Source organism: Mytilus trossulus, chromosome 1 (genome assembly GCF_036588685.1).
Source record: "Mytilus trossulus isolate FHL-02 chromosome 1, PNRI_Mtr1.1.1.hap1, whole genome shotgun sequence".
Classification (NCBI taxonomy): domain Eukaryota; kingdom Metazoa; phylum Mollusca; class Bivalvia; order Mytilida; family Mytilidae; genus Mytilus; species Mytilus trossulus.
In genome coordinates this window covers 60833260-60857417 of record NC_086373.1, presented here as the reverse complement: position 1 = coordinate 60857417, position 24158 = coordinate 60833260, and the positions used below count along the sequence as shown (strand labels likewise).

Sequence of the window (24158 nt, the reverse complement as noted above, 5' to 3'; positions counted from 1 at the left end):
GTCATTTAAATACTGTAAATTTAGAAATTTTTGTGTGTATTTATTTTTGCAATTTTTGTCTCACCTAGGTATTACTATGAGGTTAACATTAATTAATTTGTGTAAATAAAAGATTTATATTTCAGATGTTAAAAGACCTGAATGCTTTATGCCTTGTATACAGATACCTTATATTACATGTTATGTTTTTGTCTGTCATCTGTCCATTGTCCTTGAACTCATTTTCATTGTTCAGTGACTGCTTGAAAAAAAATTACTGTTTTTTATCATGTGAATTTTCTAACTAATTATGAGTACATGTATTAGGATAACTATATTCAGTATATGGGTTCCTTACATCTGCATGTTAGTCAGACAGCTGATTTATCTTACCTCAACCTCTTTTCATTGAGGCTGAGGGATCAATGTTAAAGTTACATGGTGAGGTCAGTTTCTTTGAAATTTTAAGCAGGTTAGGTCAACTTTAAGTGGTGTATTGAATGATTGTAATTTAGGGGTTTATGTCAGTCTGGCAGAATTTAATTGACCTTTACCTCATTTTCATGGTTTATTGGTCAATGTTCATTTTTGTCACACTCGCCTAGTAAAATGAGGATGTTCCCCAACTTTATCGTCTGTAATATTATGTCATTGGTATATACTGAGTTAAGCCTCAAGTTTTGAAAATATGCTTAAAAGTTTATAATAATTAGATAAAAAGATTTGTAAAATAAAGAGTTTTCCATATAGTTAAATTAGGATTCTTATGAAGGTTAATTCAGCTGTTTTGAACCTTTCTCGACTAAGTCATACAATTTGTAAATAGATTATTAAAAGTTATTACTTATTTTATCAACTTTAAAGCTCTTGAATAAATTTGTAATCACTTATTGAATTATAAATATATAAATAGTTGCATAAAGCTGATTAAAATATTGAGGATTTTTAAATCAATTAAAAAGTTTCAAAACCTTTTTTATCACACTTAAAAAATAATGAAACATTTAAATCTGATTAGGAACTTACAATGTTGAGCCAATAAAACTTCTTAAGGACAGATTCAGTTATATCTAACTGGATTAACTCTATCCATAGGGATATGGTAACTTATTATTCAATATTCAGGTTCTTGAGTGAAAATCAGTCTGTACTATTAAACACTCAAAAAAAATACATCTCCCCTTTTAGATATGTACTAGAGGATTCAGACTGTTAGGTATGCTGTCTGTCTACACCTGTCAATGTGCCCTTTTCAACCATGGCTAATGTTAAAACATGGTTGTCAAATTGACCATGTTCAACCACTTGTAATTAGAGCTTGGTCAACCATGGTTAGAGATATGACCATGGTCAACCATGCCATGGTCACAAAATTGAAAATCCATAATTGACCATGGTTTTCAGCACATCCAACCATGGTTTGACCATGGTTATTAATGGTTAGCGATGGTAACCATGGTTAACTTTGGTTGCATTTTGACAGGGGAATCCTCGGCCAAGCTGGGAGAGGATTATTTAAATATTTTGAAAGTTTGAAAATAGCAATCAAAGACTGAAATTTACTTGTACTTTTCCATATCCAGCTCAGAACTTTTGAATAAAATTGAGAATGGAAATGGGGAATGTGTCAAAGAGACAACAACCCGACCATAGAGCAGACAACAGCAGAAGGTCACCAACAGGTTTTCAATGCACAAGAAATTCCTGCACTCAGAGGTGTCCTTTAAATTAGTGGGCCCTAAACAAATAATATATACCAGTTCAGTGATAATGAACGCCATACTAAACTTCAAATTGTACACAAGAAACTAAAATTAAAAATAATACAAGACTAACAAAGGCCAGAGGCTCCTGACTTGGGACAGGCACAAAAATGTGGCAGGATTAAACATGTTTGTGAGATCTGAACCCTCCCCCTATACCTCAAGCCAATGCAGAATGCATTTAAAGGACACAAAATGGTATGCTTGTTGCCTAAGAACACCAGGTGTTGTATTGTGAAAATAAAATATAAAATACTGAACCTCTAGTGAAATTCAAAACTGAAAGCCCTTTATGAAATGGCAATATCAAAACTAAATTACATCTAAAGAATGGAAAACAAATGGTGGATTAAACCTGGTTTTATAGCTAGCTAAACCTCTCAATTATATTGCAGTAACATTGAATTTCATTATGATTTACCACAATGTGTAAGCAAAACAAACAGACATAAAATAGGTAAAAAACATAAAAATTGTAAGATAAGGTTGTAGTATGATTGAAAATAAATTTAATCAATAGCAATTTTAAACATGTATAAAAATCAGAACATAAAAAAGTTGCATGTGCAAATAGATAAAACACAAAGGCAGGTGTATTGAAAAAGGGGAAAGATGAACTGACAACAATGGAAAATAAAACTTTGAGTAATTTATAAGGGTCTGGTCTGTCACTCAGAATGCCTATAAAAACTTGTAGATATGTGCAGTGTTCTGAAGGTGATGGTCTATTTATATGCTATTATAGAGCAAGACCCTGTGCAACGGTCCTGAGGTCCATTCCAAATAAAAAGAAAATCTTAAGCTGTGCTTTTTAGAAAAAAAAAGGTATTAAGAGTATTAAAGCATGCAAATTGCAATATCACGAAATTGATCCAAATTCTCCTCTAATTTCAGGTTATAATGTTGAACAAAATAAAAATATTGATTAAGTAGGGTAATAAATATTATTTAAATCCATAAAAATTGTCTATAATAAGCAAATACTTATTACACTTAGTGTTGGGATGAGTCACTAAGATAAAAGTATCAGTGGTTTAACCACAATTATGTTCTCCAATATATGTCAAGGAAAATGAAAGAAAATTGATTCATTCCTAGGATATCATTTTGTATGCTTGGCAGATTAGGGGTATCGGCAGGAAGATTTTCTGATTGTTTGCTTGATACATAGATAGACTGTTAAACTAAAACAAACAAAGACTCAGGTGGACTAATAGATCATGAGTACAGCTGACAAAAATCTAAATTATTCATTTATTTTATGTGATTTTTTTCATTTTCCAATTCTTTATTGGTCTATTTAAAATTGTATTTTTTTTTTAAATTCCATTTAAATTCCATTTTTATACTGCAAGCTCATGGTATTGATTCAAGCAATGTAAATTAAAATTGCATTGAAAATAATTTAATTGAAGATAATAACGCCTTTCAGATTTATTGCCTAAGATTTTCTTCTGATAATGGAAGTAAGTGTAATGCATTGGTATGAAATAATCATGTAGATATTGTAACTTAAATTATCTAAATGCACAAGATCAAAAGTAAGCATATCAAATTATACCAGGTGTTGGTCTAGGATTACATTAGGAAAGGGGCCATGGACATGCTGAAATTAATGGTTTTGGGGCTGCTTTACAGCCCCATGCAAATTCAAGATGGTACTTGAATTAAGGGCTAAAAAATGGACCAGTTGATGTCAATTCTAAAATGAAGATTTCTCTCATTAAGACCACTTCATGTTCTTGTGTCTGCTTTTAAGAGTGTGTGAAGTCTTGGGTTTGAACCCTTGAGCCAGGCCAAATAAAGGACTTTAAAATTAGTATTTGCTGCTTCTAGCTGCTTATAGCATGCAGCATTAAGGAGTTAAAGACTGGTTGGCTTCAGGTTGAAATACTTTGTCTTGGCATTGTGATTTGTCTTCTTGCAGACTGTGACCCTAACTTAGAGGGATCTTTGTCATAGAACATCACTTCTCTTCTCCTCATTTCTAGTTGTATCATCAAGCAATTATCTGTCAACACTTGTGATATTCTCAAGTACCTCACTAGGCACCATTGGTTTGGCCCTCTGTGACACTAACCATTACTTTTCCCACAGTATTACACAACTGCACCATGAAACCTTTACAATTAAACTGTTGAACTGTTGGTTTTTTGCCATCTCATGGAATTATACAGACTTATTTTGTATCAAATAATAACTTTCCCAAAGGCTATGTTCTGATCCCACAGGGTACTTTTAAAGTTGACATGACCTGAATGCTTGACCACAAGAAAGGTGTATTGGTCATCTCTGAATTATGTCTGTTATTGTTGAACCAACTGACTCATTCACGCTGAAGATTAACAGTTATCAAAATATTTGCTTGCTAAAATGATTAAAAGGTTTTATGTTCTTGTAAAAATGGAAAGTGACCAAAAATTCGGTGAAATTTAAAGTGCCTTATCATAAGATGAACCCCATGGTTCATATACCCTATAATAGAAATAGATTATATAGAACTTTGATAACTTAAACACCCTTATCAGACACAAATCATTGTGTTTAGCTTTGTAATAAATGTTTTTTTCTTTCCCATGGTGGTAGTTCATACCACCTTAAAGATGATGAAAGTTAAAGATCATATTGCCATAATATACCTACATGTAATTAAGAAATCATATGTTTATATACTTTTTTGCAGCCTGTTCTATGTGTGGTCTTACTTTTTGTATAATTATTTCAAGGTGTCGTGAGGAGGGAGTATATCTTCAATTAAAACTTCCATTTGCTTTTGTCATCGTTTTGTGGATTAAATCTTGACTAAAAAATCCGCCTTTGATGTTTAACTTATCTTTAGATTAACAGTAGTTTTGCATTTCAGAATTATGTGTATTGAATTGTTTGAAGCATTCATTTGATTAAAGACAAAAGGTTTCACATTCTCTTGAAGATTAATAATACCGACTATTGTATTTAAAATAGAAATATTTTTCATATATCCATTTTTAGAATCAATGGTCTGGTATTTTTGTTGAGGGTATATTTTGTTCAAGAAAATTTTGGGAATTCATTTTTGATGCCAAAAAATGTCAACTTCAAAGAAGTTATTTATTAAATTGTACAAATTCTTGTGTCTAATCTCTTTTTTGCATATTGACTATGTATGGAAAATTTTGTAATTAAATTATTTGATTAATAATGCATAAACTGATTTGGTATGTGGCCTTGAAAGTAGATTCAGGTGTAAAAATGATCCACGTTTTCTGAATGAATTTTGTAAATAATTCAAATGCATTTCTCTTTAATTAACAAAAAAAATATAATTTAACAATATTTATAAAGTTAGACTTGATAGAAGTTATTATCCTTTAATGGAGTAACTTAACTATGGAAGTTTATAGTTATGTAATGTGATAAATTGAAACAGGTCTTTCCATTGAACAAATTTCAATTTTATTTCATGGATGCTTGATAAATGTTTTGTGAAAATAATTCTATCAATATAACAATTAAGAAATTGAGGACTAGGTCACATATTTTGATTTAAGCTGAAATGAATTTGCTACTTTCAATTTCCATAAGTGATTGAAAACTGCATTTTGTGGTTTGTTGTTAAAATGTAACGGGGAGAAATTTAACATTCTAATGCAATTAGTTTGTAACGATAATTTTCATTGGACGTTGATAAATATTTTGAGGGGTTAGATTCCACGTTCTACCAGTCCGTAACTAAGAAATCCACCATTTTGAATTCCGCTGTTTTGGGAATATGCAATTTCTCAAAAAATAAACAAGATATTCACATTTAGAGCCTCAAAATCTTCTTTTTGTCTATATTGAAACCATTATGAAGCGTACGAAAAGTAAAAATACGTTTAGTATTCATGTTTGACATCCAGAGTAAACACATGACGTCACATTGTTAAGACTCTAAAGACAATGCGACAGTTTCGCGGACTTTTTCATTTACGCCATTTTTAAGCCAAAATATTTATTAGATGACATTTATTTTAAGTTGCGGCATTAGAATGGAGATAACTGTATTGTATTTTAAGCTTGACCTTCGTAAAACTTGATTTTACTGTCGCAAATATCCGTTTACCTATCTCCGCTCCGCGTCGCTAGGTAAACTCAATTTGCGACAGTAAAATCTACGTTTTACGAAGGCCAAGCTTAAAATACAATACAGTTATCTCCTAAATTGATCACTCATTCAAATAAAATTTCATTATTTTAAATGTTTGCTTAGATAGTTAAGGTTATATTTACAAGAGAAATACTTCCACATAAACGCTGAGAAATTTGAATAAAATTTGTTAAAGATATGAACTGAAGGCAATTTAAAAAAGATTCCGACAGGATGACACATTCAAATATTTTCAAATCATTTAAAAATCAACAAAAGGTTTTATCATAATATAAGCAACCGAATTGTTGTTTAAATTTGGATTAAAAAGGGGGTTGATGTGACTCACTGTATTTGATATTCGTTACCCTATTTCTTGTGATCACCTTGATGTATCGCTGAACTCTGTTTAAAATAATCCATTTATTATGATTCATATTACCGGGTGTATTGGCTGAAATTGATGTCAAAAGATTAAGGAATACATTTAGTCCCTTTAAACTGTTACACCTGTCCATGAATTTGCATGGTCAGCGAAAATTGTGTGAATAAGGATACGACCACCCATAGTAGGCTACATAGAAATGAAATTCTTTGCCTTTATTTGCAAAATAAAATAAAAACTAGAATGCAGTTGACATTTTTAGTATACAAGGTATACATTCAAGTCAATTATATCTTTAGAAAAACTAGGGAAATAACCATGTATTTTCTTTGAAGTTCTTTGGAGATTATCATTTTGTGCAATATAACATACAAAACTGAAAATTGTTTAGGTCAAAGATTGCATATGTTGTACAGTTAGATTTCACCTATCTTATCAACAGTATATATAGATTAATGGTCCAGTGACTGGGGTAAAAGAATAGGGTTAACCTTTACTTCTTCATCCAACAACAACACCATGCTTATATAAGGAGCATGTACATTTAAGATGCAGCCATGTCAACCATAATTTGGACATTAAATGAGAGTTGTAGCTCCATGGAGGAACAGTAACATTTCAACCTGATTCAACCGTTTTGCAGCATCTTCTTACTTGTTGATTGTATTTTTATCTTTTTTCTGAATATGTTTAATGCATGAAGTATTAGAAAATTGGGTAGCTGTCTCAAAGTTTTATTAATTCCTATTTATATACAATGTATTGACTACTCCAACAATATTAAAACTGATAACCTTAAGCATGGGATTTAACAATGGACAGTGAATATAAATGTCTCTAAGATCTAACAAGGCAATGATGTAATTATGTTTTTGTAATAAATAGTTTTTGTCATTCTTACCGAAGTGGTTATAAAGGCCTGATGTATTTATCTTTATCAATTTGACTTGTACACAATGTTTGATAGTACACTTCATTAAATTTTCTTCTTGATGAATTTGTGCAATAATGAAATGATGTGCAGACACAACAAACAGTCTCCAATTGATTTTCTGTCCCAAAACTGAGAAAAATGTTCAGCGACGATGAAAATCATGTCCCACTTGACTAAGTGTCTGTTACAAACAATCCTCATCAGTAAACACGATTGAAAATGAGCATTTTTGACACGAGATAGTTCTGATAAACTTGATTTTTTTTAAAACATTCAGGTGCTTTTCCTCTTAACCTTAAAAGGTTATCAAATTTTAGAAAGAATGTTATTCACAGTTAATGGGCTATATAACATACAATTTGAACTTCTGACGAATCCTTTGGTCTCTTGTGGATACCATCAGACAATGTCTGATTGGAAATCATACAGCATCTAATTTTTCCATGTTACATATTATATTTACTGGAATTACTCAGAAAGCCAGGAAAAATTCCCAAAAATATTGAATTTTTTATAAGGTAAATTTGTGGTCAACAATATGTTAATGCAGGTTAAGCAATGGTCCTTTAAAGGTTAAAGGTCATGGTCATCGTACATATCTTTATTTCCTTTTGATTTTAGTGCCAATGTTGTTTTTGAATATTGTGCCTGCCAAATTATTTCCAGAAATTGAATACCTACAAATCCAGATGAAAATTTTATAAAAGATATAGTTACAAAAAGTAACTGATAAAACTGATAATGAGAAGAATTTGTAACTAGTTTTTATGTGTGATAGATAGTAGTACAAAACTTACTTTCATCTTTTGAAGAAGAAAACAATTCATTATTTTTCTTCATAATTTTTTTTTAACATTTTTTTCAAAAAACTGATATCTACTTCATGTTCATTCATAGATGTCAGATGGTGATATTTTTTCAAAATTAAAAATGAAGATTATGGCTAAAGGGAAATAACTCTATCTTAAAAGTTTTGTTAATTAATACATGTACTGTTTTATCACATAGTAGATAATTAATAAATACATGTACTGTTTTATCACATAGTAGATAATTAAACTGTTGCCTCAGGACTATTCTACTAATAAAATTAGACTTCAGTAATATTAACTTAGGACCTACACCAGTGATAAAAACTAGTAAGTTATAAATCTTTCTAATCCATTTCACAGTAATGACTATATTAACGTATCTTGTTTTGATCCTGAAAACAAAAATGAAATTAATAAACATAAAAAAATGATTTGCGTGTATTAAAAAATATTTGCTTATTTATTTTAATTACATATAATAGCTAGTTACTTTGAGGGTAAATTGTTTGAAAACCCCCAACTGCTGTTTTATTGATAAACTGTGAAGATGTGTGCTGTCTGAGATATTTATGATATCTGACAAGTTTGTCTGCCTCAAGTGTACTCTTTCTATTTGTTAGCTCCAGCAATTTATGAATCATATAACTTTCAATTTACACAGTTATATGAACAAGCATGATTATTTCCCATCAATTTACATTTGATTATCTTTACAAAAGTCTTTTAAGCATCCAAACATATGTCGGCAGTTAAGACAGTTAGAAAAAATGAAATGTACAGGTGTTCCACTAAAGCGTTGATTTCTCACAGATCAGTTTCCCATGAAAAAGTTGTATATATATTGTGATATGTAGGTATTACCCCCTGCAGAGTTGGTACCATCAGTTTGTGATGAATCAGCAGTTTGCCTGGAGACACTGGAATATAGGATATATGTATAGAAACACTTGAGAGAAATCATGTCAGTTGATGAGTAATAAGGAAACAGGATAGGAGAATTATACTTGTTTATATATTTTTTTGGAGAAACTATTTTCGTATGTAGGGTTACTGACTCAGTTGTTAGTACTTATGTCCCTGTTTTGTCCTACTTACAGCTGTTCTTAGATAAACAGAATTGGTTACCTACACCCAAACCTATAATTAGCTTGCTTGGTCATTGACTGACCAAAAATTTGAATATTACAAATAAAATGTATGACCCTATATATTTGCAAGTTTTTAGTATGCATCCTTCTTTTTTCTATCTAATTGAACAGTTTTTATTGTAGGTATGACATTATTTTATTGTTATTTATGTTATAATCATCTACTGTATAAGGTATTCACCTTTTAGTCAATGATTTAATGCTGAAAATTAACAACAATATTATAATGCCACTAGGTAAAAACAGTTAAACTACAATTATGTCAATTAAAGCTATTTCTGATGGGAAATATTTTTAAGACACCTCCTTGAAAAAGAGAGAGAACCTATACTTTAAAGTTACTGTAAAATTACCTATCTATTAATATCTTTTTCCTGTATTGCAGAGATAGGTACATGTATTTTTTTCCACCTATTTTTATATACTTTAAATGACTATTTTTTAGACTGATCATTTCATACTGTTGACTTTTGTGACATGATTTATGATTTCTTAACCATTTAAAAATGTGCGTCTCTAATACCAATAATTCAAGCCTTGGTGCATCTGTGCAATGACTGATACGTGCAGTCATCCTGTTGAGCAGAAATAACTGATTTAAATTGCATGTAGTATTTTAATAAATCACATTTTGTTCAGTAAATTAAACATATTTGTAAGGGAACATCTGCTAGATGGATAAATATGACTTGATTTTGTCAAATTGTTCAAGTATTATGCAATTATTACAGAAGTACAAGAAATATTTGTGACTACCTGGGTTTTAATGTTGTATAATTTTATTATCCCTGTATAAAAATGACATAACTATTGAACCATAACAAACATAGCAATAGTAAATCATCTGTGAACATAACAGACATAAGTAAATATAATTCACTCAAGTCGGAAACTCTTTTTTGTAATTTTTCTAAAAACAAGAGAAATACCACAACTTTAAACTTTCATGTCAGTAATCTGGCAGTTTGGTCAAACCAGTGCATTCTCTGCTTCTTAATGCATAAATTCTGTACACACTTCAAATATGTAGTGACCAGACTGAAATCAAATTGAATGCAACTCTGTTTTATGCATTTGTTGCAGTAAAATGTATTTTACAGATTCGTTTAGTATTATTATGATTGCGTCTGAACTATCATAAAAATAAAACAATCATTATTTTCTCATCAAAATAGCAGGGTATATCATCTGGTGTATTTTACTAAAATAAAACTGATATCTTGTATATATATGTAAACATGAATTACTGCTATTAGATCAAATTATTATTGGTAGATATCTATATATTATTAGATATGAATCAGCATTAGCAGTGTTAGTAGTTAACTATGATTCAGTAACCGAGTTTCTCTCAACCCATCAGCACCTCTACAACCTGCATCCTCTTCATTGAAGTAAACCATGTTCTTAATGTCAAGGTCGTAATGAAATATTGATCGGAATTTTAATTTTCCTTTATTGGATATATATGTGTGTGTGACTGCCCGTGTGTGCTTTTAAATGGTCATCTTAGAGCTGCCAGCAGCATAATAACAAAATACTGTAAACTATACAAACCCTGTATCTACCGGAAACAAGTTTGTTAGTCAATATTCATTAATAATTCTACTTGTGGCAGACCTCAACAAATATTTTTTTTAGATCTTTATAATTTTGATTGTGACAGCCTAAGGCATAATTTACCAAATTGTCATCATATCAAACATAATATTTGAAAAGTCATCAATAACGTAACCTCTTACATGACTGCATCAATTAAATCATATTTGTAACAGATTTTATTATTCTCGTACCAAGATCACACAAGATTAAAACACTGATAAAATTCTCCATTTTTTTACATGCAGAAATGACAGGTATAATTTTGATACTTGTACTGATGTTTAATGGTATATAGTGCAGTACATCAGACCCCTGTAGTCCATAGAGAACAATTGTATAATTATGTATAGTTTATCAGCCGGTGTGTACATGATACTTAACTTTTCAACATGATTTAACAAATTGAAATTGTTTATCATGGTTTGGTGGTTTTATAGTTTGGGTGTCACATATTTCTGTACATCTTGCCTTACCCGATGTTGTCAGGAATATCCTTAGTCTATACAGGGCGTTGACTAATTATAACTATTTCTCAGGAGGCTATTTTAATGGATTGATTTTTCATACTTTGATAAAAATCTTGGTAATTTTTTTGTCATTTGAAATATGCAATTTAATTTATTGATATTTTTATTTTTATGATTTTAATATTAAATTTGTTTGTGAAATGAATGACAATGCTTGTAATTGTGTCAATTTTTATGCCCTATTTGACAACAGGATTTTGTACTCTTTTTGTCGGCAAACCTTATTTTTTCTATCTTGGAAAGCCTTAAAGGACCAAAGGTTTGTTAAATCAATCCTCGAAAGCAGTCAATCCTTGTCAATAGGGTGACAACTCACCACAGTCCATCCACAGGTGAAATTTTCCACTCATTTTTTGGTAATGGATAAGATGTTTGTCAAAATTAAGTTGTATCATAATATTGAAAATTTTTAAGGTAACCTAGCACTGATGCGAATTGATTCACTTTCTTTTCTTTTCTTTGAATTTTTTTTTTCTGCACTTGTTACTTTATAAGTCTTTATAAAAAGTGATCTCATGCTTACAGATTGATATACAGTGACTTTTAACTTTGATCATTTTGAACTTTTCATCTTTGGGATGGAAAGTTTGGGTACATTTATAATAGAAAGCTTTGGTAGTACTATTGAGTGCAGTTTGATGATGTTAAACCTATTACCCTACTTCCAATATATTTATATAAGTATATAACAACAGATTCAAATTCCTTTTGATGTGGGTTCTATTCTATAGATTTGATACTTTATCGCTTGCCGCCATGTGAATGCTTAACTGTAATTAATTTGGTAATTTTAATAGGTACAATGGTCAAGCTGTTTGAATACACATCTCTCATAGATTAAAACACACCCATAAGGGAATACACTAAATAGATCTGGTATCCTACAAGGACCATGAATAGATGTACAAAGGTATGTCTAATTTGGTTCAAACCCTCAGGTGTGACTTCTGATAAGTCAATAAAAGGATGAACTGCTTATCTTTTCATATAAACAATTACATCCCGATCTCGCCATTCAATCTTGACAACTGCGGAGGGGTTTGATAGTTCGGCTTTCCGTTTTTGATAGGGACGGTAAACTTTTTCTTGATATAGTTAATATTTAAGGAGATTGACGCGTCAATTTGATGGTTGCTGTAGGCAATGGATTACAGTTTAAAACTTATGTTATACTTATGGCATATATGTTTACATATTTGGTGACAGTCGGGCAAAAATCGTGATAAAACATGTTCTGTTTGAAAGAGACAAAATACCTGCACACTTGATTTTAATTACTTGTGGTTAAAAAATATTTACACATAGAGAGAAAAATACTATTGATATAGTGAAATTTGTCATGTGCAACATACTAGTTTATTTCAAACAGTTGGTGGATAGGAAATAAACATTTTAATGTCACTTTTAAATGATTTCAATCATTTATTTACTATTTTATTTCCCGTTTTGGAAAATTGTACAGAAATATTAAATTATTATTAAAGGTTTTAGAGATAAAATTTTATTGTCTATTTATAGAGACATCTATCAACATTTCACAAGGGAAAGTGTGAAATTTATTACTTTTTAAAAAGAAACTATAAAAAATAATAGAAAGGACTTATATTGATTATTATCTGGTACTAGTTGGTACTAAAAGATGCAAAAATAGGATACATGTATTAATATAGTTTATACCACTGCATCGACTTTGATGTGATATTTCAATCTTCAAATTTTAAAGCGCACCAAAGGCTGCACTTATTAAGCTCAGAGCCTATTGAAAATTGCATCATTTGAAAACTGTTTTATTAATGAGTTTTACAGTATAAGTTGGAATTTTTTTTCGTTCCATCTATTTTTTTACATGTTCTTTTTATGTGATGTCATCGCTGCTCAATAGCAAAATCAGAGGAATGCCAGAACTTTCAGAAAATCATAAATAACCATTAAAATAATAAAAAATTCTCAATTTCTATCTGCAGAATTTTGTTCAATTTAAGAATTTATGTATAAATTTGTATGACTTCATCTATCTGTTTGTATCTAAGCTCTGTTTCAAGATAAGTTTAATGTTATTGTCTTTGTATGTGTTAGTTTATTATTTATCTACATAAGTATATATACATCGATTCCTTTGATGTAGGAATAATCTGTATATATCCCTGTTTGTACTGTATACCTATTAATACCTATATTTTGATCAGGTATCCTATTAAGTATGTTGACATTTGTATTGGAATTAATAAGTTATCACTTTTATTAGCTAGCCTACCTTGAAACCATTGTAATAATTATCATAGATAAACTTCCTCTCCATTAAGGAAATACCCTGTTATGATGATCGGGGATGACAAATCATACAAGAAATATGTGATATAATGAACGTTGAGTGTCTCAATGTGTCCAAAAGCTAAATTCTTCTACACTTTGTAATGCAAAGTACATAATGAAATATGATTTACATATTTTTATTTCTTTATCAAGGTTTCTAAATTTGTTTTATACAATAGATATGTTTTGGTCTTATATCTAGAATTTAAGCAAAACATCACATATTGGTAGGATTAAAAGAAGAATGAAAAGAAGAAATGTCTATAGAAATGAAAATGAATTCTATAAGAGTACTAGGAGAAAGTCATGAACTCCCACTGGCCATCACTTGGCTGTCCGGATGATTTATGGCATCGTACATTTTCAATAATTTAATCAGTGGTTTTCAACATTTATTTGGCTCTTGTCACTCCCCTCTTTATACATGGTAAGCTGATGTGAAAACTAGGCATCTTTTTAACCATTGAGTTTATCATTATAGGCTCCCCAATCAATATGGCAGTCATGCTTAATTTCCCTTTGATATCAAGAAAACCTTTGACCACAAAAGATGGTAAGCAGGTTTTGTTAATTTCATGTCCATTTCACATCTGTTGAAAGGTTGATACCTGGTCAGTTTTATTATGTCTGGCCGAAGCTGACCTGACTTTGACCATTAACTGCTATAAAGGTAGTGAAAGAGTCTTAATTAGAAGTGAAAAATTTGCAGTTGTATGCATAAAAATGTTAGGCATGGGATACTAGTGATCAGATCACATGTAATTGACATGCTCCCTACTGTTTGAATGACAGTTTCACATGCACAGCCTTTAATTACCTAATTGGAAGTTTGCTAGGGCAAAGTGAAGATACTTTTTACACCAAGAATTTTAATTTAGTTAAATGTTTTTATCTTTTTAATGCCTACATTTTGACATAAAAGAAACATGCTTTAGTTGATACAGTTTCCTGATTGTGGGTCTTTTAAACATTGTAAAATCATTTATTTATTTATTTTACATTGACTGTTACCTGTAATTACATGCATTTTCTTGCATGTGCAGGTAAATAAGAGGCCTTTGAAGTATTATGTAACTAATTGTTAGCATGTTTTAGATGTCCTTCAGATAACCTCATTTTATTTGGAGACCTTGATCAGGTAGTCCTGATGGCTTCACACTTGATTCTGAAATCCCTCTTATAATCCAGTTATTTGTTGTTTCTATTTCTACTGTTAGTATACAAAGTAAACATATGCTATTTGATTATCAGACGATATGACTGCTAAAAAAACTAATAACACATCTTTGACTATAAGATTTTTTTTGATTTTTTCAGGAAACTTCATAAATATATAAACACAGTATAATTATTATTTTCAAGTTGAGAGATGTTAGGCATCTGGCTTTCATTTAATATTATATTGATGTTTTACTTCCAAGATGTTCTCATCGTTCTCATCATCAAAATGATTTTCATGATATTTTTTTAGCTGCAACATACAGTCTTCAACAATAAACAATATGTCCACCTCTAAAATGTCTAAATGTGAATTCACATAACAGAAACAATTAATGATTTGCCAGAGGAACCCAATTCTCTAAATAATGAAAAATCTGAGATCTCGTATATAGTTTAATTATACTTGATAGAATAATAGACTTTCAGTGATGTATTTCTGTTTCTTGTAACAAAATTAGGTAAGATTAGAAAACAGCATCTAGAGTGGTTTGTTCGCAGGATATCTAGTTAAGCTTATACATTGTGCCAAAAATAAACTGATTCAAAACAAGTTTTTGTTTAAAAGTTAATTGTTTTCCTTTGTGACTTGAGTCTTTTAAATTGTCAATACTTTGTTCAGAGTATCTTAGGCTTTTTCCCTCAGTTCAAATCTCTCAAAAGACCCAATTTGACCTTTTCGCTCTTATAGCTTAAATTAATGGAGATCTTGATAGTTGCGATTTAAATTTATGGATATGACTCAAAATGGGTATATCCTTTTAAATTTCTGTCATAAATGGTGTAATTTAATAATCATAAAAACTGGTGATTCAGATGTAGAGCATTTTTTGACATAAAGCATTTAAAAGGTAATAATGTAACAATTATCAGATATGGTACCAACTAAATGATGCCCATATTTCACACCTCATTAATTTCTGCAGGAAATATACATGTGGCAAATTTACAGTTAATATGTATGTGGTGTTTTACAGTGAAGATTTCAATCAAAGGGTATAAAGTGATTCATCTCTAAATACCTCAAACATCTGTGGAATGACAATTTATAATCTCATCAGGCATTTTATTTAGTAATTAAACTATATATTTTTTATCAAGGTTGCAGAACTGATTCTGTTAGAATGTAAACTTGAAGTAGTTGATTAGATCCAACATGTTCTGGTCTACAAATATGTTATTTATATAAAGTAATCAAGTATAAACCATTTTCTTGGTTTGAATGAAAAAAAATACAGAAAATCAGAAATTTAAATTAGGTTTGTTTTGAATTGAATATAAGACTGAGGTTATTTAACCTTGAGATGGAAGAAATAATGAATAAATAATGTTTGTTACTGATTGATTGGTATGTATACAGGTATCATCATTTAGCCTGCTGAAACATCCAATTCATGCATATAAAGAATGAAATAAAATTTTTGTTTAGAACCAAATCAAACAATCTTATACTTTAACTTTTGTTTCTTAAGAAAGAAGAGATGGATAATCCATATATGATATAGAGATGTCTGACATATTTTCAATGTCCTTGACCTCATTTGTATGGATCAATGAGCACTATATTATTTCTATTACATGATTTTTTGGTCATTATGAGCAAAATATCAACTATATTTGTTCTATTAAGATCAATTTCAATAGGTCATACAGAGTTCACCAGGCTTTACCTTCACCTTATTTAATTCCTTGGTAGTTCATTGTAATTATGTCAGTATGGCAACTACTTTAAGGAATGGATTTACTATATCGGGTGTATAGAATGATTGTATGGTGTCTGTAATAGTAAAATATTCCATCTGACAGGGTTCATCTGACCTTGAACTAATGATATCAGTTCTCAGACGTTAAATTAGTTTGTACTCGAGTAATAGTGCTATATAGTTATAACAATATGTCTGTACATATTATTTTTCATAGTCAGCATTGCAGTGGGAAAATAATGCATATAAACTGGAATGTGACAAACTCTCTTCTGAGGCCTCTGTAGCAGACTTGATTATCTGACAACTAAGCCAATATTTTATAAATACTGTTGATTGATGATTTTAACTCAGTCCCTAGCTGCTAGTAGTTCTGGAATTGTCCTCTGATTAATCAAATCATAAAGCCAGGTTGTCATAGCAAGGTATATAAACATAGCCAGGGAATTTGTGAATGTTCTATAACTCATCATATTCAGGCTGCAACTGCTGAGACAGATGGTCGAGCAGTTGAGAAAAAACTGAGTAGTTTCCTAGATAACTTTATTTCGTGGTATCTCAGATTTTAATTTATGATTGATTTTTGATTTTCATGGTTAAAGGGACATAACTCCAACATTTTTTTCACAAATTTATTTTTGAATTATGTTTAAGTCATTTAATGAAAGTACATATTAAAAAGACATGGTTATGAAGATCAAGAAAAGAGAATCTAAGGAGGCAGTCTCATTAGAAAGATCTTAACTTGAGACAGACAGTCAACAATATTGACCTTTAATAAAGATGAGCATTCAATAATTTAAAAATGCAATATATGTTGCAAAACAATAAATTTTTGAGAAGTTTGATGTTAATTACTTACATGACCAATTTCATAAATTTTATATTCAAGGTTAAACATCAAAGAATTAACAGTTCCAAGAGTTTTAAAAAAAGTTTGTCTAACAAAATGTGGCTATGAGAGAGAGAGAGACTAAACAATCATTTTTAGCTGAAACTTTTTTCTTAAAATATTTAAAATTATTAGAGATTGTATTGTAAAAAATTTGATTTGTACTTCCACATGACTGACTGATTGAGAATTTATGAGAAATGTTAAAAGGAAGTCAATGAAATTCTATCTTAATTTGATCCTGCATATTTTTAATAGCTTTCATACCTGCATAGATAAACATGAAATTTTTCACAGAAGTCATTTAAGGGACAATTTAGTGTTCATTGACACGAAGTCAGGTGTTACTAGGTACATGGACGTTGACCAGGGGATATTTTAGTTTTATAGTGGATATCTGACCATCATCCTTGGACTAAGTAGGCCTTTGAATTCATAATCATGTACATTTCTATAACGCATTCATCAACAAGAAAGAATTTAGTAGGTCACTTTAAGGTGAACAATTTACAGCAATTTTCTTCATTGATGTTTTTTCATAGTGGACAGGGTTTATGTGTCGTTTTCAAGTTAAAAAAGAATAATTGACGTCTATTTCAGTTCACGTTAATATCTAATTATCATTCAAGCAGGTAGAAAGATAATTTTGACTTTTCAGCAATTTTATACTAACAATTGAAATGGATTATTGCTGGTAATTGAAAAATGTTCACTCTGAAATTGCCATTAAGTGGCTTGGAAATTGAAAATTTATGATGTTCTCAGAATGTTTGCTTTTCTCATAAGAAAATCTTCCATCAGATATGATAGTTTAATTGGTACTAACTTTATTGAATGGATCAAATTGACAAGCATTCATTTCATTTTGTGTATAAAGATGTATCAACTGTCTGATGGGCCGTCAGCTGATTAATTCAGATATGCTTTGCTTTATTAAACCAGCAAATTTTAATATTTTTTTTTTTTTTTTCATTTTGGAAAATTAGTAGTTGTATTTTTTTTGGGAGGGGGAATTGTCTTTATAGCAGGTTTTTTTGGTAATCAGATATGTAAATACTGTTAACTGCAAATTTGTTAATCCCTCTTTTAAAGTACCCTTGCAAACATGATTCTTGACAGGTTTATCAGGGCAGCTTGTTGTCTGGGAAAACTGACCCACTGAAATATCTGCCACTTGACAATTATGTAATCAACAATCAAACTTGAACACAATATAAACTAGGCCAGTATTGAAACATTTGTATATAGATAAATTATGTACCATATAAGTTACTGTAGATCATTTTGATAATCAAACTCTTGTTGCTAGAAACTTTGAATAGAATTTGATGGTTACTTAGTAAAATGCCACCAAGGAGTGATATACAAGGGAAGATAGATAACTCATTAGATATTATAAGACAGAAAAGTTGCATGTCAATAGGATAGAGTAGATATAGATTTAATATGACATTTAAATCTACTGACAAAAGACCATCAATTATTTAAGCTAAAGTCAGGAGAGATCAGGGTGGATGTTAAGCTTTACATAGCAGCATAACCATTGTATGTATAAACTTTAGATAAGCTATCATTTAGTTAATATTACCAAAGATCACGGGTAATTTATATCAATCAAGACATCATTTGAGCCAAACCTTCTTTAATCCATTCTAGTGTATTTGGTATATCTCCGATTTAACCTTTTAATCAAAGTTTTCTCAAGCTTGATAATTGAATGCCTTACAGTTAGCTGTTAATCCGTTAGTGTCTATGATGCTGTCGTGTCTACCATCACCTAGCTATTATTTTGTTGTTTAAGGTCTATACCTATAGGTAGTATTATCAGGGTGTTTACAATGTTGTTTTGTATACAGGTTCTAGGTCATTGTTTAAAGAGTGTGTATACCAGGCAACGATTCTCTGTTAGAAAATAGAAATGATTCTTAAACAAAAATTGTTATTCATAGGATAAAAATTGTTTTCCTGTTCAATCTTGTACTCAGATTTATTTCTGTGTAATATTTAGTTGCACTAGATATTGACTATTTGTTATACTAATTATGGTACTGTACAGCTGTGAACATGTTATTTACATATAGACAATATATGTCTTTAAATGTGCACTTGCAAATCACATGTATTGAACAACAAGATGATGCACTCAGCCTTAAACTACATATAGATGATTGTTTGTATTAATATCAGGCCATTGAACTGATCTGTATCAACAAGTTCACTAATTTTACAGATTCTGATTTCTTTGTTATACAACATGAGAATAATAGCCACAATACTTCGACATAACTTGATTTATAGCTTAATATTGAAAAAATATTGTTTTCTTTCATTTTTCCTTAAATATTCTTCCGATGCATGAACAATTGCATAAAATGCACAAAAATTCATTGTAAAACTTTATATCTCCAAACTAATCCATGATGTTTTCTTAAAAATGGTGTTCTGAATATATTTGCCAATTGATTTCAGCAATCACCAAAAATTGAATCTAAAAAAAAGTAGATGGCATTGCTTAAACATAGGTGAAAAACGTTTTGCAGATTTTTTTAACAATTTTTGGTTTGGTGAACTTTATGTTCAAAATTATAATGTAACATCCAATATTTAAAAAAAGTTTATATGGCAAGACAATACATGTATCACTAAGTTTGCATGAAAATTCTATTGACACTTTTATATATTAATATATATATTTATATATAAACGTAATGACTGTTTTCACCAAGTTAACATGTATTTTATACAATTGTGCATCAATTTTAAGAATTTTCATGCAACTATATTTAAGATAATTTGAAATTTAAGAAAATGAGATGTATTAGCGGGAGATGACATTTTAAAAGTAAGCAAACAAACAAACAAAAACTATGAAAGGACTATATTTTTATTTCCAGGGATCTGAAGATGGAAAACATCATGTTAGATGAGAAGAAAAGAAACATCAAACTTGTTGGTATGTATATAGTCATCCCTGACCATGTTGATATGTGTTATTATCTTGTTTATTTTAATAGTAACATCATCTAAGCATGATTTAATAAAACCCTTACAAAAATAATGCAATTTAATGGCTGAAAGCAAACATATGAGACCCTATTTTGTGTTGTCTGCATGACAAGTAAACGTGAAAGAACATCTAGCTCCAAGTTCTTAAATAGTTTACCCCAATGGCAACACTCCTTTTGTGCCAATTACTGTTTTTCAGGGGTATCATTTGTGCCAAATTTTGTTTTCCAAATGTATCAATTGCGCCAATATTCGGAACTGGTTTGCGCCAATTTACCTGTACACATGTATATCATAAATATTAATTCTTATTATTTATTCTTATTATTGGCTTAAAAAGTTTCATATGTTCAGAGATATATTTCACCATGAAGATGAGCAACTGGAGAGAAATGACTTGAAGTGCATTAGACAGTCCATGTACAGAGAGAGAAGAAGCATTAATGCTTTGCTGAATATTTATTACGAAATATGCCAAAAAGAGAAGAAAATAGAAGCTTTTGCTGATTATTTTTTAGCCACAATATGTTGATGACACAGTGCTGTGTTCCCACCATCCGTTTGGGCTGAAACTCTATCTATCAGTATTAAATGGAACAGAAGTATTCCACAGGAATTATTATGAACTGTTTTATGTATTTCACCTTTAAATGCTTGTCTTTTTGGACAATAAAGTGAAGTTACAAACTACTACATACATTAAATTGGGAAGTAGTAAGGCGGTAAGAAGAAAGTGTGCTTTAGAAAAGGAAACAAGCTGTGTAAACTGCCGGTTCCAAGTCCAATATAGGAGGAGGAAACTGATTTTTCTTTTAATTGGTGCAATCATATGTTTTATTTTTGGCGCAAATGATACCATGTAATTTTAAAACAGGTGACACAAACGTAGCATTGGACAAAAAAAGTTGTGGCGCAAAAGGACGCATTTTTGGCACAAACAGATCTCTCCTACTCCAATGCATATATTATTTCAGTGTCTAATCAACATACTCCTTTTACTGTTTCACCTGGATATTCGTTGAGGCCATCAACAAATATGGCTGCTGTTGCGTTAATTTAAAAAAAAGAAAACAACATTTGTATCTAATTTGTAACAATACAATTTATAAAATAACAAATATAACAGACATAGTTGGACCAACGACAACCACGGAATGATAGATTCTTGACTTTTACTTAAGTCTCTAAATTGAAAACTGTAAAATGATGACACTGGATAGAAAATCAGGTTCTTTTAAGCCTATAAGTCCAGTGTCAGTCCAAATTTCCTGCTAATTAATCTTTGTTTACCAACTTAGATCAATTGATTGATTGTTGCTGTACGTCCCCACTGTAATCTCTTTGCAGTGGTGGATCCAGGGGGAGGATTCCAGGGGTTGGAACCTCCCTTTTTTGGAACCCCCCTTTTTTTGGCCGATCGATGCATTTTAATGGGGACATATGGTTGGAAACACCCCCCCCCCCTTATCCTGGGTTGGGAAATCCCCTTTTTATAATGGCTGGATCAGTCCCTGCTATGTTATCTCATAGTGGTCAGTTTTTATTATTGGAGGGAGCTAGAATTAGTTCCTTGAAAGAACCACTGAGTATTGGCAAGAAAACTATTAAAATGGAGATTAGGTCATACAGGCCAAAAAAAGTAAAAAAACCAAAAACCAGCAGATGTTCCATAATAATTATTTTATTTTACATGATTTGCCTGATGCAAATTTAAATTTATAGCTTCAGTTGATGTTGGTATAAAAAAAATCTAATATTTTTCCTCCTTATGATAATTTATAAGGAAAAAAAATGGGCATACATAAATGTTGTTGCCAAATTAAATGGTACTAATGTTAAAAACTGTAGCTTGTACATTTCTTTTTATCACAGCTTGAGTTGTCTTAATCTTACATAAACATGCATCATTATTATAAATAGGAAAGTTTCAATAAAAAATCACTTATACAATAATAACACAAGTCATTTCCTGAAATAAAGAGTTTTTAACGGGATTTCTTATAAATGGAATGGAACAGACAAAAATGGAAAAGTTATGGATGATAAGTGCAACAGAGTTATAATGTAGAATATAATAAAAACAAGATAAGAATCAGACAACCACGAAAATCTTATTATAATTTATCATAAAAAACTATTTATGGAAATAAATGGTACAAGTCTCATTGATCTGGATAACGTGATCACGTTTGATGCTGTATGAAGGATTGTTCTACACAATTTATTGAGGACTGAATTACCAATGGTTTGCTATAATGACAGTGCTGTCAGTCCACATATTGGCTAAGAATTGAACTTCATGAATTTACTCCCATCGACACGAAGAATTACTTAGACTGACCCTGATGGCTAATGATCATTTTTTTTAATTTTCAAATGATTTGGGTTAGAATTGATTTTTTTTTTATATTTTCTCTCTTTGAAGAAGATTTTTACGAACTCAATATAAATTAATGGATAAATTGTATTGTATGACATAAATGACCACCGATTAGGTAGATGTGTAACCGTAGCTCATAGGTCCTATTGATATATGAATTACAGTTACACAACTAACCATGGTTATGTTTCAATTGTTGTAACTGCAATGCTGTCCTCTTTTCCTTAATTGTAACAAACTTGACCTTGAGCAACATGACAGGTGCCACATAAAGAGCAGGATCTGTTTACCCTTTTAGTGCACCCAAGATGACCGCCAGTTTTTTACTTTACATAATTTTCTAAGACCTATTAGTTTGTACCCTTAAATGGCATATTGTTATCTAAACAAGACTTATTGGATCAACAGACCTACTGACCATTGTCTTATTATATTCTGATTTGAAATAAGTGATGGAAATTGTAGAATAAGACCAAATATTTGTGAAACTAATTTTTTGATATTTTTTCAGATTTTGGCCTGAGTAACACCTTTACTAGAGATGAGCTGATGAAGACCCATTGTGGATCCTTAGAATATGCAGCTCCAGAACTCTTTGAGATGAGTGAGAAATATGGACCTGAAATTGATATCTGGGCTCTGTAAGAATAATATTGTGCATTCCTACTTCCTCAGACTGCCTCTGTTATTTGAAAAGTAAAATAACAAACACTTAAGAAAATTCAAAACAGAAAGTCCTTTATCAAATGGCAAAATAAAGCTTTTACAAACACATCAAACGAATCGAAAACAACTGTCATATACCTGACATGGTACAGACATTTCTTTATGCCATGAAGAAAATTGTGGATCAAACCTAGTTTTATAGCACTATCTATTGATAGCAAGCTCTATTTAGTACAGTAGTCTAGGTTTAACATTTTGTATGTGGGCCTCTCTTTTTACAACCTTTCTGACGGTACAGATTAAAAGTTCTAAATATGCTAACAAATGAAACTTTCAAGGTTATTTCAATACTGCTGTGGCTTCATAAATATTTGAGCCATACCAGTTTGATGGATTTTGTCTGAAGACAGAATCAATCAATTTTAACAGTGGATAAAATACAATGATGGCAGCAAATGATGAGACCATTACATTAGGTGTCCTCTAAAAGTCCTCTTCAACAACAAAATTGTATAACAACAAAAATAAAAGTATTTTAAAATGGTATGTTCCAGCATAAGAAATTCTGATGCATGTAGAAGACTTGAAATAGTGAAAGCAAAAATACACAAACACACAATAATTTACTTAATTTAGATTAATTAGACAAACAAGTTGAAAGAAGACTATAAGTTTGATTAACTTGTGTGTCATCCCTTTCGTATAGTTAAGCAAATAAAATA

The 24158-nt window shown here is 30.5% G+C and overlaps 1 protein-coding gene across 3 annotated transcripts in view; it reads left to right on the top strand.

Moving 5' to 3' along the window:
- Window positions 1–24158, top strand: part of LOC134681014 (uncharacterized) — a 117257-nt gene that overhangs the window by 57992 nt on the left and 35107 nt on the right. For all 3 annotated transcript variants that reach the window (XM_063540382.1, XM_063540375.1, XM_063540390.1), the window contains 2 exons: window positions 20279–20337; window positions 23282–23411. In XM_063540382.1, the coding sequence (XP_063396452.1) occupies window positions 20279–20337; window positions 23282–23411 (189 nt within the window). The remainder of the gene's footprint in view (window positions 1–20278; window positions 20338–23281; window positions 23412–24158) is intronic.